The sequence below is a fragment of the Mytilus trossulus genome, chromosome 1, assembly GCF_036588685.1.
Source record: "Mytilus trossulus isolate FHL-02 chromosome 1, PNRI_Mtr1.1.1.hap1, whole genome shotgun sequence".
Taxonomy (NCBI): domain Eukaryota; kingdom Metazoa; phylum Mollusca; class Bivalvia; order Mytilida; family Mytilidae; genus Mytilus; species Mytilus trossulus.
The window spans coordinates 83,960,234-83,978,117 of NC_086373.1; the positions used below are offsets into that span (position 1 = coordinate 83,960,234).

A 17,884-nucleotide genomic window follows, 5' to 3' on the forward strand; every position below is an offset into this window, starting at 1 on the left:
TTATGGTTTTGAAAATAATACTACGTATCCTTATTTTTATAATGTCATTAATCTAAAACCCACATGAAGGACATGTGATAGTCACAAACTTATAAGAGATATTAAAGCAAGTTATCCCTGCATTATATGTACAATTGAGGTGTTCATTTTAATCTATATGCACAAAATAGTGTACATTATAGATTTTCTTAGATATCTCGACTATTTAAATACGAACAAGATATTTCAACGTTAATAAAGTTCAGCAGTTTGAAAAATGTTTATTATACATTTTTGTATCATCACATTTGTCATCTCCGTTGTAAAAACCCAAACTCATTGTCAATATGGGTTAAAAGCATGCGAATTTTATGCTTGGATTGCTTGGACACCATGTAAACCAAGCTGCGGAGGTGTGAGACACAGAATGCAACCATTGTGTTGTGAACAAGAACTAAACAAAGCAAAGACATTTGAGGAATGCTTGCAGTCTTGTGATATTAAAAGAGAGCATTATTTTCAAACAAACTATGAAGAACAAACATGTAAAGCATGCACTCATGGTAAGTTATGTAATTTATTAGCTCCACTTATGACAAACAAATGAAAATAAAGATTATTTCGATTGTATGAAACAGTGCTAGTTAAAATAAGTGAAGAAATTAGAATATTGAGAGGAGGAAAATCGCCAACAATATATATAGTGTTGAACTTTACAGATTAGGAATATATTACGCTTATGAAGACAATACACTTACTATTGTCGGAATAGCCAGTTATTCATATACTATTATACAGAAAGACACTGGTACATATTCAAAGACAATGTATGTTTTTCTCTAAATATTTCAACTATTGTAACTGTTCATAATGAAATAGTTTTTTTTGTTAACCATAACTTTTCCAATTTGAAGCGTACGACGGGAACATTTGTCAATGCGGTAATTGCAATTTGACTGCGCTAACAGAACATTTGCCTTACAAACTATTGTTAAGAAGACTCTTGTGGGGGAGTATGAGCCTGTATAAACGACACTAAAAACACAGAAAAATGTTTTGTTGAAATAACGAACTTGTTCTTCATTTAAAAAAAAAAAGTTAAATCTATTAGTCAATAAGTTTGATGCATACACTCAGTGGTATACTTAGCTCAAACCAACGTTCTACAAAGTAAGTTATTTTCATATGGACAATAAAAAAATAATATTTCTCCATATCCATAAATTAACGGCACTTTGCTTATTTGAAAATTATACTAAATAAATCGAATACGGGTCACGGAAATAACATTAAAATGATAGGGACTTTTAAAAAAATGTCTGTTTTAATTTTAATTTAAATGATAGACAGTTTGCCGGGGCAGAAAATAAATATACACAACAATATACACCATTTAAACGAAACATAATGACTGTTGTTGCAAAAATACAGGTTCCAAAGCTATTTTAAAAATCGAACCGAGAGGCTTTTAACATTGCAGTGTAAAATACAGGCTAAAATGGCTGAGACGTCAAATTTCGTGTTGAAAATGTTGAATTTCCAAATAATAAGCAAGTCCAAACCTTGTATGTGTAGTCGTTGAACTCTAGGTTCCCACGTAAACTTAAAATGTTACTATTTCAAGAAAAATAAACTCACGAAAGCACGAAAATTCACTGAATTCGCGTTCATTGTTTTGATTTTGACCGCCTGATAACTTTACGGAAATATCAAAGTGATTGTAAATATGGACTCTGTGACGGACAACTAATAATATCCGTGTTTTAAAGATTTTATTTATATCAAGCCTATCAAGCCAGTCCAGTTCAAACTACTATCACGTGGTACAATTCTCATTTACATATTATGAATATTAATTAGCAAAACCACTACTCATTTTTATGCAAAACAAATTATTTTTGCTTGTTTTAAAACGATCGTGTGTTGAAGGGGTATTTTTTTTTGCTACTTCAGTTTCTGTCCACTTGTATATGACGTTTTTTCTTTAACTGTAATGTCGATCTCTTTTTCTCATCAAACGATGGCATGGCTTCACAGAATAAGATGAAATTAAAAGGTAAACAACGAGGATAGAGATATTTAGGCCAATTTGACCAATTTATATTTCAAAACTGACTGATATATTTATAAAAAACGTTAGGTTTTTTTTATAGATAAATACATAATGATCACTGTTACATGTATAAATTTCCATATCACTGTTAGATAAGTATTATTATGCTAAATGATAATATTTTAAAATTTGGACCCAATTGCAGAACTATACCTATACAAGGTTTTGACTTGCTTATTATTTGGAAATTCAAGTTTCAAATTTCACCCCGGGACCAGTTTTTGTAAAAACCTTGTAAGCCAATTTTCAACACGAAATTTGACGTCTCAGCCATTTTAGCCTGTATTTTACTTTAGCCTGTATGGGTTACTTATTGAGCTAAAGATTCAAAAGGAAGTAGCAAAAGCGTTATTGCAAATCAAGATAAAATAACCATTTGAAAACCTCCTGAAGCTTAAACAGACAGAAGCAGATATTGTGAAACCGATAAGCCCTGCTTGCAAAACTCAGTATAGGATGTGGTTTGAAATAAGTATATCCAAAAATATATCCATCAAAACGTCTTTTCGTTTGGGCCCATTCAGAGTGTGTAGTTTCAAACCCATTTAAAAATCTTTGTAGACGTGCTTTGTGAACGATCGACTAAACAAATGAGTAATAAAGCCTATGATCCTAATTTTAGCTCGTTACATATTTCCTCAAGACTAATATATATTTATATAAATCTAATAATTAGTTAAACATTTGTGTTAGCTTAAGTCGTATTTATATTTAAGAAACCCTTTGTTACCAGGACTGATTGCACATATTTTATCTAATTATTGTTGTAATTTCAATAAAAGTTTATCATCTGTAGACATATCAATCTCGTTTGTCGACAATCGAACTTATTTCTAATAATATCATATATAAAGACTACAATTTTTACTTATTGCATCATATTGCAAATGTAGTGAAAAGGGTAATTACAGATATTATTTGATTTTATGTCTTTTTTCTGTGGACATCGGGTTGGAGAATTCCCTTTGGTTTATGATATATATTATGAAAATATGTTCATGGTCATAAGATCTATATGATTTTGACCTTTTGTGGGTAAAACAAGGCATATATTTCTTTATAAGCTAATAGAAAAAAAGAGCAACCTTAATTTATCAACAGTAACAACTAAATATAAGAAAACGAATTAAAAAGCTTACAGCAGGGGTGAAACTAATTCCTAGTCTTCGAACTTACCTTTTCGTCGTGATCCTTTATATCGTAAAGTATCGTAAAGCACTTGAACGAATGAAATCACGGTACCTCTGACAACAAAAAGGAGGTTACCAATAAAACTGGACTTAGAGATATCGTAACAATTTTTTTTTTATGATATTGACTATCTTTTGATGTAAAAAATAAAGAATTCATTATTATAATAATGGCTGCTTTTTTATGTTTGCATAAAAAATAGCAATAGTTGTCCTGATTTGTACAAATCTCTTTCAGAAGGAAAACCTTTTTTCAAAAATTTACACGATACAAGTGACAACTTAATAATGATTATTGCTCACATCTGGCGTGTCAAATAATAAGCCTGACAATTTTGATAACTATTTACACCACTTCGGTGGAGATTTCGTGCCCGAGGGTATCACCAGTCCAAACAGCGGGCACTTTGGTGTTGACATGAATAATAAATTAACAGTTTGCAAAATTATGGAGTATTTGAAATGCTACGGATTGTCTTAACCCAAGCACAGATTACCTTAATGCTCTTCAGGTTTAAACTTGATTGGCTTTCAGACAAAGACTTAAGAGTGTTCCCTTGTCTTTAATAATGTATTGACGGAGACCAAAAGTGAAAACCTATATGTTCCATCACAATTGAAACCATGGACAGAGTAGGTGGACATTTAATGAAGAAAAAAAACCATATACACAAAACGGTAAAATTGTAGTTCGATAGAGGAATCCTCCAGTGAAACGTTGCATCGATGTCGATAATTCATTCAATTTCATACAAAATGTATAACAAGCATAGACAAGTTGATTAAGTGTTTTAATAAATAATAGTACAATAAAGTATTTTTGTAATTTTACTTTCTACAACTGTCATATTCCTGACTTGGTACAGGCATTTTCTTATTTAGAAAATGGTGAATTCTACCTGGCTTTATAGCTAGCTTAATCTCTCACTTGTACAGTCGCACAAACATCCATTATATTGACATTTGACAACGATGTGTGAACAAAACAAACAGACATAAATGATAAAAATATGGATACATCAGTCAACATTGCGTTATAATTTTAACGATTATGAAAAAACAAACAAATATGTTAACAAAGAAAAACAAAAAGGCCAATAGACAAAGCACATTAACAAAACCGAAAGACAACCCTTTTTAATTGGACCATTCATTATATTAAGCATATCACTACACTTCCGGTAACTGTCTCATGATGTATTTCAAACCTATTGTATTTCAACCTATATATGTATTTCAAACTTACTTTAAATAAATCAAATGTATTCGGTAATAACTGTCCTTTCCTGGATTAAGATATAACGGTTTTAAACGGGAAACTACACACTAAAATTTACGACAAAAGAGACGATTTTTCGTTCCCTATTGTTAATTTTCCATTTTTAGATGGTGATGTTCCTTTGGCACCATCTTACGGTGTTTATATTTCACAACTTGTTCGCTATGCCCGTGTCTGTTGTGACGTTTTTGATTTTAACGGGGAACGCAACCTATGTATTACTGGTAAATTAATAAACCAGGGATATCGTTACCATAAATTACTTAAAACCTTTACTAAAATTTTCCATAGATATAAAGATTTGGTTTTGAAGTTTGGTTGTACCTGCAGAAAACTTATTTCAAACGAGATAGCACATCCTCATTTTCACGGAAATGTTGTTAACCGTGCCCGGAAATTTAGAAATGATCCATGTAAACTTGTTGTTCCTTTAAATAAACTTATTCTAAGAGGTTACCTATTCAACACTGTAATAAGATCATTGAATATTGTTTTTATTGGTATAAATATTGATTTTGTTATCAGTAGATTAAAAGCTAACTAAAAATTACTAGTATGTTATATACATATACATTTTCATGGATCTACATTCTGTCGGTACCTGTAACTTGGCATTGCACAAGGTCATGTTCTTCTCTGGCTGTTTATGACGTCTTTACACTAAATCCATTGTATGTTGAATGTGTACGGATTGAGTGATTAGTCTTAGAGGCATGAATTTTTTATTAGTTGTTAGTGGCTTTGAACACGCTGTCAGATAACTGCGAGTACTCTCAGATTTGTTCATTGTGTCTTTTTGTGTCGGGATGTATAAGTACCCGGCCACGTCAACTTGTATTTTTTGTCTATCTGATGAGGTAAGCCATTTTCAACTGATTTTTATAGATCGTTCTTATGTTGTACTGTGATACCACTGTCCCAGGTTAGGGGTAGGGTTGGGATCCTGCTTACATGTTTAACCCCGCCACATTATTTAATTATGTGCCTGTCCCAAGTCAGGAGCCTGTAATTCAGTGGTTGTCGTTTGCTTATGTGTTACATATTTGTTTTTCGTTCATTTTTTTTTTACATAAATAAGGCCGTTAGTTTTCTCGTTTGAATTGTTTTACATTGTCTTATCGGGGCCTTTTATAGATGACTATGCGGTATGGGTTTTGCTCATTGTTTAAGACCGTACGGTGACCTATAGTTGTTAATGTTTGTGTCATTTTGGTATTGTGTGGATAGTTGTCTCATTGGCAATCATACCACATCTTCTTTTTATACTATATTGCAATTATCATTTATTAATGCCTATTTGTTTTTGTTGTATGTGTGATATATCAGAAAGAAATTCAGGCAGAATTTTTTTACGATAATACATCGATTCAGGTGCTGAATACATTGTAGTCTTGATGATTTCGAAAACTTCGCGAATAAATTACATTAAAAGAAGGAAACACGTTTAAAATCATATTTGATTAATTTCACATTTGTGATAATTGATTTTCCCTTAATAAAATGTCGAGCTATCAGATTTCTTGAATATTTATAAGCAGTGAGATTAGCATAACAAAATAATATAAATTTTGGATTATTTACAATGTAAATTAACCTCCTGTCCATGTGAAAATTAAGACCAATTGAATGAAAGTTTTACCTATTTCACTGATCACAAGTATTAAAATTTGAATTTTGTTTTACGAACAACTGATATTCAATAGTGTCTACTATCGTGTACTGATATGAAGTATAAGAACGTGTCTGGTTAATGATACCTATCTTGATCATTGTAATACAACTGTGATATCGTCATACTTAGATAGGTTAACAAAATTTTAACATTTATTGATAATGTTTTGGATCTTGTACTGTAGCATCATTTATTGCAGTATTTCTTTATCAAGGACACAAAGTTCATGCTCGTATGGACTAAAACCATGTGAATATTATCCTTGGGCTCCGTGGGCAGCATGTAACAGTACATGTGGAGGCTTTAGGTATAGAATGAAACCACTTTGTTGTACACATACACAGGGACAGCAACAGTCATTTGACGAATGCTTACAGTCATGTAATGTTACGAGATCGGTATATTTTAAAACGCAGTACGAAGAACAGTTATGTGATAAATGCTCGACGCACGGTAAGCTATGTTCTTTCTTTCTTCTGGTTCGGTGTATATCGAAATTGTATGATAATTTAATTCAGTAAATATCAAACAGTCACTGGCGCTGTTATTTAAATTTGTCTACTAGCATATTAAAAGTCCAATACAAAATGAATTTGAAAATATTATTAGGAAACACAAGATACTTATGATTTTTGAATGATAAAAGTCAAAACATAAAGCGTGTCAATTTTTTTTCTCTACTAAACAATGCTGTAAGCTTATTCCTTATTTACATAGGAAAAAGTAATTTCCTTTTTTTTTTTTTTTTAGAAATTCAATAAACTATTTACAATCGGCTACATGAGCCATGTGAAAGAGAAAATATATTTTTTTTGAAAATGAAAGCTTGATATTTTGACAATTTAACAGCGGTCTTTGACATGCAGAAAAATATTCCTTCAAAATTCATGACAGTTCATATTTTGATATTAATGTGTTGTTAACAATTGTTTTATTTGCTGTTTACAAAAGCAATTATGCATCAGAGTTAAAACACAAGTACATAGATGTATACAGGGTTTTTAAATTATAATTCTTAGAATGGTATGAAAATAGTTTACTCTTAGAAAGAAAATGTAGTAAATTCTTGAAAGAAACATTTAAATATATATAATTCACCACAATGTTATTCAATAGGTGAGGCGTACAAGTACTTATGATTTTGTAGTTGTGTGACAAAGAGTGTGTGTGTGTGTTAGTTTTGTGACCAAGTTTGTTTGTAGGTACAGGTGTGTGTGTGTGTCTGTTTATGTGACAGTAAATACATTATACTCCATGTACTAGCAGAGCAATATCATGTTTTTCATTTATGTTTTATGTATACTGTTTCTCTGTTTACACGAAACGATTGTCAATACTTTATACAAAGTATCAAAAAACATCTCATTCTTTATCCATACCATGTTAAATTACCATTAGAATGTCATCAATGTTTGATACTCATAATAGGCTAATGCATCAAGTTTTTTAGTATTCTATAGTGCATTCAAATTATCGTTAAGGAAACAAAACAGTTATATCATTAAATTTTAAACTTACCAAATAAGTTAAGAATATTCCAACATACAAGAATGAATAAAATACACGTGTTCGAGATACATAATAAACATCTATACCACGTGATATACAATTAAAATAATTAGAAAAACGTAAACAGAGAGAACGTATGTTTTCCGAATTTAATTGCTAAGATTTTATTGCGGATTTTGTAAACTATACAGATTGTAATAATTTATTAACCACTTTTGAAACTTATAATAAGTTTATCTTGTGAATCCCCTGTTTCATTTGATAATTCACACACAGGGATATACCTATCTGGGATAGTTGTACCTTTTAGGGTATTTGTTAACAACCAATAGTGCAACAAACTGAATAATTATTTAAAAAAAAAAAAAAAAAAAATATTCTTTCAATGCAAGTATAGATTTTAGAATAAAATAGAACTGAATACTCCTCAATGTTAAAGCAATAGTAGCACATATTTAATCCGAAAGGAAAATCTGGAGGTCAACATGCATTCTATAAAAATAGACATATGTCTATACATTATGTCAAGGTTTAACCATAGGCACATGGGGACAGGAAATAAACTCATCATAAATACCAGCACTAATTTTTGTATATACACCAGACGCGTGTTTCGTCTACAAAAGACTCATCAGTGACGCTCGAATAAAAAAAAATTAAAAAGCCCTATTTTCCCAAAATCCGTAATTTTTTGGTGTTTCCATTAATTTCAATTATTTTTGTAACTTACAGTACATTATGAACATAAATGTTTTAGGAATAACCATTTATGTCAATTCAAAGTTTGCTATCAACAGCGGCCTCTGTAGTAAACTTTGTCAAATGACCATTTTGGCAATCTTGACTCATTTGTAGATATCAACATTATTGATGTTTATCTATATCTATATCTGTGTTAGCTTCAAGATAATAACCCAAACTGCAAAATTTCAATTGAATTACCAATTCAGGGGAAGCCATCCAATTACGGGTTGTCTGATTTGACTAAAAAACTTTATTTTATCCTCCTATTCTATGTTAAGCAAAGTGCGAGGGTATCACCAGCCTAGTAGCCAGCACTTCGGTGTTGACATGCATATCAATTATATGGTAATTTTTATAATTTTCCTGTTGCAAAACTTTGAATTTTTCGGAAAACTAAGAATCTTCTTATACGAGGAATAGATTACCGTAGCCGTATTTAGCACAACCTTTTGGAAGTTTGGGTCTTCGATGCTTTTCAAATTTGTACTTGTTTGGGTTTGTAACTTTTTTGTTCTGAGCGTCACTGATGCGTCTTATGTAGACGAAACGAGCGTCTGGCGTATTGAATTATAATACTGGTACCTTTGATAACTATTTGCACCACTAGGTCGATGGCGCTGGAGGTGGACGTTTCGTCCCTTAGGGTATCACCAGCCCTATAGTCAGCATTTTGATGTTGACATGTATATTAATTATATGGTCATTTTTTAAAATTTCCTGTTGCAAAACGTTGAATTTTTCGAAAAACTAAGAATTTTCTTATCCCAGGAATAAATTACCGTAGCCGTATTTGGCACAACCTTTTGGAATTTTAGGTCGTCGATGCTCCTCAACTTTGTAATTGTTTGGTTTTATAACTATTTTGATCTGAGCATCACTTGTGAGTCTTATGTAGACGAAACGTTTCGCGCGTCTGGCGTTTCAAATTATAATCCTGGTACCTTTAAGAACTATCAGCTTTATGGGTTGACAGGCGTGGTCATTGGACACATTTTCAATTTCAAAACTTGATACCCTTATGATGATCGTGTCCAAGTTTGGTTAAATTTGGCCCAGTATTTTTAGAGAAGAAGATTTTTGTAAAAGTTACGACGGACGCCAAGTGATGATAAAAGTTCGCAAATAGAGGAAAAGTTAATTTTATTCAAGTGGCATAAGAGCTAATACAACCACAGCTGAACCACTTAAACTGAAATTAATACCATGTAAAAGAATGTTTCAGTTCATGAAAGAATTAAAATCGAAGTTGATTTGAAAATGCTATAGACATTTTAAAGGCGATGTCTGAATTTAGTCTGAGCTGAAAATTTCAGCTTTATTTAGCTGTTAATTTAATCTTTTAATTTCACAGTAATGATCTAAACAATCAAATAGCATCGAATTTTGTAAGTTCATTCAAGTTGAGATAGATGGTCTGATTCAGACCTGTCGATACCAAATTTAAAGGTCTAGACTGTTAAGAAACTGTTTGAGAGTGGTAGTTACTTGTCAAGACAGGCCGAGTATTGATCGAGAATGGTCAAGCATTCGTCAAGTTTGGTCGGGCATTTGTCGAAACCATATTCTTTCTATACTAATATCAATTGCCCACTCAGACTTATTTTAGAAGTAAAGTCGAGACCAAAGTCGAATACAGTTTAGTACCGTCGAGATTATGTCGAGTCTTGTCAGGTAAAATATGTGCTCGACTTTACTGGTCGACCGCAAAATATGGTATTATTAGATTATGAACAATTTGTAGTATTACCTTATCTTACGCTAATACGGAAGAGATCAAACAAGATACGATATTTCAAGTCTGTTTTCACTATGATATAGAATGAGAACAAAGGATTTCAATAAAAGGCTTATTTTACACCGAAAATTTGATATCGGATACAACATAAGTAGATGGAGAGAAAGAAAACAAACTCTATCTAAGCATAAATAAAGAATCTGGAATTAACTCTTACGCTTAAGTCATTAAGTCAGTTATAGATACGATTTGTATTTGATTGCTTTGTTTGCTTAAATCATTATGATCACTTCTATGTGGATTCTATGTGTATTCTATCGAAATTAAAAAAACACGCCTTGTACTTTTCCCCGACATTTGGTCTTATAGTCTGTCATTCACCTATAAAAATTTTCATATTTCATGTTGGTCAAACTGTGCAAGATTTTGTGGACGACCATTTGATATAAGGGGAAAAAGGAGGGGGATATTTAACGGCCTGAATTTTTTCCACAGACTCATTGCACGAAATTTATTTTTACTTTTGTACACATTTATACCTGGAGTGTGTATTTCCTACTGTTTCTACAGTTTTTGATGTAATTTACGTATACTTTCTTCTTAACAATACTACTTAGTATTTTTAAAAGCTTGGATAGCCTCGGTAGTTATTATACAATAAAACAATATGGTGGGTAGTTGTTATAACACGTTTAGTCACAAATAAGGAACATCAGTGAAGACGTTAGTTAGTAACGAAATAAAAAAAAACACACACAGTGACAGTTTACTAAATAATGAAAAAAATAAGTTGTATTCTTATAAAATTCATTTAAAACAAATAAAAGAATTGTAAAAAGATACATCTGTATTAGAGAAAATTCTTCTTCATATCATTAGGTTGTTACTAAAAAGATTCAGTGACATTTAGTCAATATCTGGTCGTGATCTACCCCGCAATGAATTACAATCAAATTCTTCCACATTTGATCTACCCAACTGTGAATTACAATTAAATACTTCAACTTCTAGTCTACTAAATATATTCATTTAATAATATAATGTATATTATGATTTCTGATGAATATGAGATAAATATTGGAATGATTTTTATTGTCAATTATATCTTTGATTGACAGTATTCCTAATGTTTATGAATACTTTGAACATTTTGTGATAATGTCCCCAGTCTTCTAGTTAACATTAAATTAAATTCTTTCTCTCCCAAGGAAAGTATCTTCATTGGATACGTAAGATGCAAATAAGTAACTGTTAAATATCAGTGATATAGCGTTATTTTGGAATATAAGATTATATGCACTTTAATATAATTCATAAATTATTCCCACAACAGTACATATATAACCCATATCAAACGGAATTTTTGCAGCACTTACACGACAAATTAAAATGCACCACATCTGGAAAATGTCTTGCATGAATGTCCAATGTCGATTTTCGCCGTTTTGTACAAGTAATCTATCAGTAGCGAAGTCATTTATTGATTTTTATTGCTTTTCCGTAATTGTACTTAATCTATACAAAACAGTTAACTACTTTTTGATAATTTGCGTTGTCGATACGGGATGCTGTATATGTCTTTTAATATAAAATCGAATTGTTTGTTTGCTTTGTGTTTTGATGTTAAACGCAACTTTAAGAACCCTTGGTGTATCATATTGGACAGTTGTATATGGTAGAAGGAGTTGGAGAACCTTGGTTGTCATATGAATTGATTGTAAATCCTTGGAACAGACTCGAAAAAAATATACTAAAATATCCACAAATCGTGTTACAAATCTCCTTGTCCCAGACTTATCGTGTATCATTTGTGATGACTGATTTAATGGAGCATGCTATGATTGCAAAAAAACGCTTTTATTGGAAATTACAAAAAGGTAAAAATAATTACGAAATGTCAGGAACTCGAACTTCGAAAAAAGAAATGATGACCATTGCGATTCAAATTATAATATAACCGAAAAAATGGTTAAAAAAGACATGATAATTGCGGTTTGGCAGACGTGAAGTTGTAGTAAAACAAAACCACACACTATAGTGAAAATGCTGTATTACGAAAAAATAAACAAAACAGCAATTGATTTTCAAATTTGGAAAAGCGTAAAACCGTGATTTGCTATTTCTCTGCAATACGATTCATATGTATAGAAATTAATTATGAAATTGAAATTGTAATACCTTAGTGGTTACATACTCCTCTGTAGCACAAAAAGCTGGTTAAGATATGGGATGAATATAACCATTTTTCTGATAATGTTTTGTTTCATAGTTTAAATATTCTGTTATCAAAAAAGTTAATTGTACTTTTTAAAAAGTCCAGTTTAGGTATCTTGTATGAACGGATATCTTCTACTTTCAGATTTAAATTGGAAAGCATTGCATTTTATAACGTCTTATGTCATTTTAAAGGACACATATATTTATTCTAGTGAGCTTCCTCTAGGCATGCTTGGAGGATGCTCCGAACATTTTAGAGAAGCTAATATCGTTAATACACCATTACATTCCCATTAATGTCAATCAAATATAAAAGTTATAATTAAGAGCCTGTATGAGCTTTTTGTAAGCCTTTTGTACGCCTGTATACTAAAGTTTTACCATGTTGCCCTAGAAAATTGGTTAATTGATACAAAAATTGATACATCAAAACTTGAGGTTAAAGGTTGAGGTTTAGAGACATTTTATCAACATGAGAACGAAAAGCTCTAATATAACTAAAACATATTTATATAAAGCCGATCAAAATAACACAACAGTGCTTGTAAATAAAATATATAACATCAAAACAGAAACAAGACAATTTAACAGTTATCATTATATGAAATAAATATTAAAGTTGTTGTCAAGTCTATAAAATATATTGGTGAAAAACTATATAGGAAAAAAGAAATAGATTCATAAACTTAAATTTTTGAAGAATTATAACGAATCAAAACATGGACACATATACCTTCTTTCAAAAATTTATAAAATCAATCTAGAAATAATTGATGGGGCATTTCGAACTGGTCAAATAATTAGCAACATGAACATTTCTTATTGACCAATCATCCATAAGTGTAACTCGACTATGAGATGCATTGACAGATTACCTGATCTAATTCTGAAACTGTTATTGAAGAGTCACCATTTTAACATTCAAGATAAGGAAGACTTCATTTATAAAATAGAGTTGCACAAGGTCAAGAAAGAACGCATCCTTATTGCCTATTATGTGATGTCAATGTACACAAATATAAAGATTAATAACTAAGAAGAAGCAGTTATCAATGCTCTTTCATCAGTTGACAAACAAGAATAAGCTTTAAAACTTTCAAACAAACAGACTAAACGGCATTTGTAAAGTTAAGAAATAATGAACCCGAAGTAAATGAACAGTTATTCAAACAAATTATAGGAGCGCCTATTGGTGGAATATTTTCTCCGACATGCAGATTTACACCTGTCTGACCTATCAGAAATATCTTAGACAAGTTCCAATGGATAAAAAACATCAAATTGCACTGTCAATACAAGGACGACAGTTTTATGTTTTTTCACAGGGACATTAAAACAGGTTGAAGATTTTCTTAACTTAGCGAACAACATTGACCCTCTGCTTAAATCTCATTTGAAATGTCTAGATTTAGTATGACCTATTAAGAATTTACCGAGGTGTACAAAGGTGAAAGATTCCATAATAATAACAAACTTGATGTTAAACCAAATATACAAAAACATGAAGCATATCAATATTTACCAATCACATCTTAGTTATATTAATCTTAATATCTGAATACTTTTTGGTAATGATTCAAAATTTCATTTATGAATTATTGAGTATTTTGTAAAAAAGGGGGAGCCTTTTTTACATGCCGCGCCGTATCTCAAAAACGATTAAAATTATTGCTTAAAATTAACACGCTACTTTGTTTTATTAATCTGAAGATCTGTAAACTTTGTAGTCTTGATTACAAATTTTGTTTTTGAGTTATTGAGTACATTTTATTTTGTGTATCAGTGTATCTCAAAAACAATTTATAATTATTGCTTAAAACTTTACACACTTCTTTGTTATATTAATCTGAAGATATGAATACTTTTCAGTCTTGATTCAAAGTTTTATTTGAGTGACATTTAGTTTTTATAAAAAAACTGGGGGGGGGGGGGGGGGGGGTTCACATGTCTTGCGGTATCTCAGAAACAATATATGGTCATTGCTTAAAACTTTCTCAGAAACTATTTATTATTATTGCATAAAACCTCCACACAAGACGTTAGGCGTATCATGCGCTCATGACGCAGCTGTTTCTTTTATATTTAATTTAACATCAAGTATTTTATCTTTATTGAATCTTTCACCTTTGTACACGTCGGTAAATTATGAATAGGTCATACTAAATCTAGACGCCTCAAATCTGATTTTAAGCAGAGGGTCAATGTTGTTCGCTATGTTAAAGAAATCTTCAACCTGCTTCAATGTACCTGTGAAGAACATAAAACTATCGGCTTTGTATTGACAGTGCAATTTGATGTTTTCTATCCATCGGAACTTAATATCTAAGATATTTTTAATAGACCAGGCAGGTGTAAATCTGCATGTCGGAAAAAATATAACACCAATAGGCGCTCCTATAATTTGTTTGTATAAATGTCCATTTAATTCAAGTTCATCGTTCCTTAACCTCACAAATGCTGTTTTTTCTGTTTGTTTGAAATTTTTAAAGTATATTCTTGTTTGTCAACTGATGAAAATGCATCGATAACTGTTACATCATAGGCAATAAGAACGCATTCTTTCTTGACCTTGTGCAACTCTATTTTATAAATGCATGAAGTCTTCCTTATCTTGAATGTAAAAGTGATGCCTCTTCAATAGTGGTTTTAGAATTAGATCCAGTAATCTTTCAATGCGTAGCGTGGTAGAGTTACACTTATGGATGATTGGTCGGTATGACATCTTTATGTTGCTAACTATTTGACCAGTTCGAAATGCCTCATCAATTATTTCTAGATTGATTTTATGAATTTTTAGGAGAAGATACATGTGTCCATGTTTTGATTTGTTATTACACTTAAAAAAATTACAAGTTTGTAAATCTATTTCTTTTTCCAATATAGTTTTTCAACAATATATTTTATAGACTTGACAACAATGTTAATAGTTATTTTCATGTAATGATAACTGTTAAGGTGACTTGTTTCTGTTTTGATGTAATCGATTTGATATAACCACTGTTGTGTTATTTTGATTGGCTTTAAATTAATATGTTTTAGGTTAGAGCTTTTCGTTCTCATGTTGATGAAATGTCCCAAAACTGTTTAACCTCAAGTTTTGATGTATCTAATTTTGTGTCAATTTACCAATTTTCTAGGGCAACATAGTAAAACTTTATTATACAGGCGTTCAAAAGGCTTAAAAAAAGCTCATACAGGCTCTTAACTACAACTTTTATATTTGATTGACATTAATGGGAATGTAATGGTGTATTAACGATAGTAGCTTCTCTAAAATGCTCGGAGCATCCTCAAAGCATGCCTGGAGGAAGCTCACTAGAATAAATATATGTTAGTATATGATTGAGAGTTGTCTTATTGGCACTCATACCATATCTTCTTTTTTCATAAACGATATTTTCTTACCAAAATACATATATTGTGTTGTTTGTTGGTTGCGTTTTTTCCAGTGGGACATATTTCATGCATATTCAGTACAACTAAACCTTTAGAAATATTTATTACAGCTTAACATTTAGAAATTTTCATATTGATGTGAAAAAAACAAATAAACAATTATCCTCAATAATAGGCGTATACGTCATATTTAGACGTTACCAATTGAAACACAAAAAGATTCACCAGAGTTCAAATGAAGTGGATGTGAACAGTTATAGAAAAAAATAAAATCACAAAAATACTGAACTTAGAGGAAAATCAATTCGGAAAGTCCATAATCACATGGCAAAATCAAATAACAAAACGCATCAAAAACGAATGGACAAGAACTGTCATATTCCTGACTTGGTACAGGCATTTTCAAATGTAGAAAATGGTGGATTAACCCTGGTTCTATAGCGCTAACCCTCTCACTTTAATGACAGTCTCATCAAATTCCGTTATATTTACATTGATGCGATAAATAAACATAGCAACCGCAACTCCTTAATTTTTTTTTAATATAAAACACCAAGAAGCAATCAATCCATTATTTATCTGATGACAGTATAGGGCAACCTGATGGCAGAAATTAACTTGTAAAACGGTAAACTTAAGTAAACGTTTAAAATTAATTAAAATTGTTTTGAAAATCTATCACAATAAAAACTAATACATGATTGATGATCGGTTAAATTCAATATAAGAGATTAAGGAGAACAATAAACAAATAAAAAATATATAAATAAAGTTTCACCTTGCGAGGTGTCATTGTTGCCAAATATTATGATGTTTTATCAATAAATATATTTTGAACTACCGTTACATAAGTTTAGTTCACTTTGATTCGTAAAATGGAATTCTAAGATATTTAAAATGAAATACCTGGATGTGAAACTTTTGCTGATATGTTGCATCCTCCTCTTTAATGGTATTTCCCTATCAATGTCAAAATGTAGTCATGGATTAAAAATTTGTGACTATGAACATTGGAGTAGCTGGTCTCCATGTAGTGCAAACTGCGGAGGAACAAAACACAGGTCCAAACCGATTTGCTGTAAAGAAACGTTAAAAACATTTGATGAATGTTTGCAATTTTGTCATATTCGGAGAGACAAATATTTAAGGACCAACTATCAAAACATGACTTGTGGAATATGTAAACATGGTAGGTTACAAAAATATGTATTTTGGAATTGTTGACCTCTAGATGTACTATGCAGGGCAAAACCGATTTGTTGTAAACGTTACAACGGTTATCATTGAACATTTAATCACTACGCATTGTGCTGCTGTCCACTGGACGTTGTCTTATATCATATTTTGTTCGTATTGCAAAAGATATTTTTTAAATATAAAAAAGTATAACACACTTACAGGCAGTCAAAATATTTGTAAGAAAAATCACTCAAACTGAAAACAAATTTAGATTTCAACATCAAAACCGTCATTGGAATATACATGTAATTTATAAAATTACTTGGTACTACTTGTTGAAACCCTGTCACAATTCGTTTATTTCTGTGTCTAAAGTCAGGAATATGTTATTGAGTGGTTATCACTGGCAGCAGTATGCCAAATTTCTTTTTCCGTAATAGTTATTCCACGAGGACGCGGTGTGTTAGTGTAAGATCCCCCGATTGCCGAATCCCGTTTAAAATATTTTTAAAAACAACACGCGATTTAAGAAATAATTCCTTCGTGTCATGCTCTATGCTCATTTTAACATGGGTAGGCATTATATTTATCGATATTTTACACTGAGTGTTAGCGAGGTTTATGGTCAAATATAATGCCTATCCATGTTAAAATGAGCATAGAGCATGACATAAAGGAATTATTTCGATTCTAATAGGACAAATACAGTATTTTTATAGGTCGAAGCGTACGAAAATACCGTAAAAATGTTAGATTTTCCCAATTCCTCCCAAGGAGTCTGTGCATGACATTTAATATTTGATAAGTTTAAAATCTATGAGCAGGGTAAATATATGTTGTTTTATAAAATTACATAATAACAAATTTATAC

At 31.0% G+C, this 17,884-nt stretch overlaps 1 protein-coding gene across 2 annotated transcripts in view; it reads left to right on the forward strand.

Moving 5' to 3' along the window:
• Positions 1-318: 318 nt before the first annotated feature.
• LOC134710589 (mucin-2-like) overlaps positions 319-17,884 on the forward strand; it is a 47,144-nt gene continuing 29,578 nt past the window's right edge. The window contains exon 1 of one of the 2 annotated variants that reach the window (XM_063570982.1): positions 319-542. In XM_063570982.1, coding sequence (XP_063427052.1) covers positions 407-542 — 136 coding nt within the window. In that variant the 5' untranslated portion in view covers positions 319-406. Of the gene's footprint in view, positions 543-6,290; positions 6,687-17,884 lie in introns of those variants that run through there. The other variant, XM_063570974.1, reaches the window with a different exon arrangement.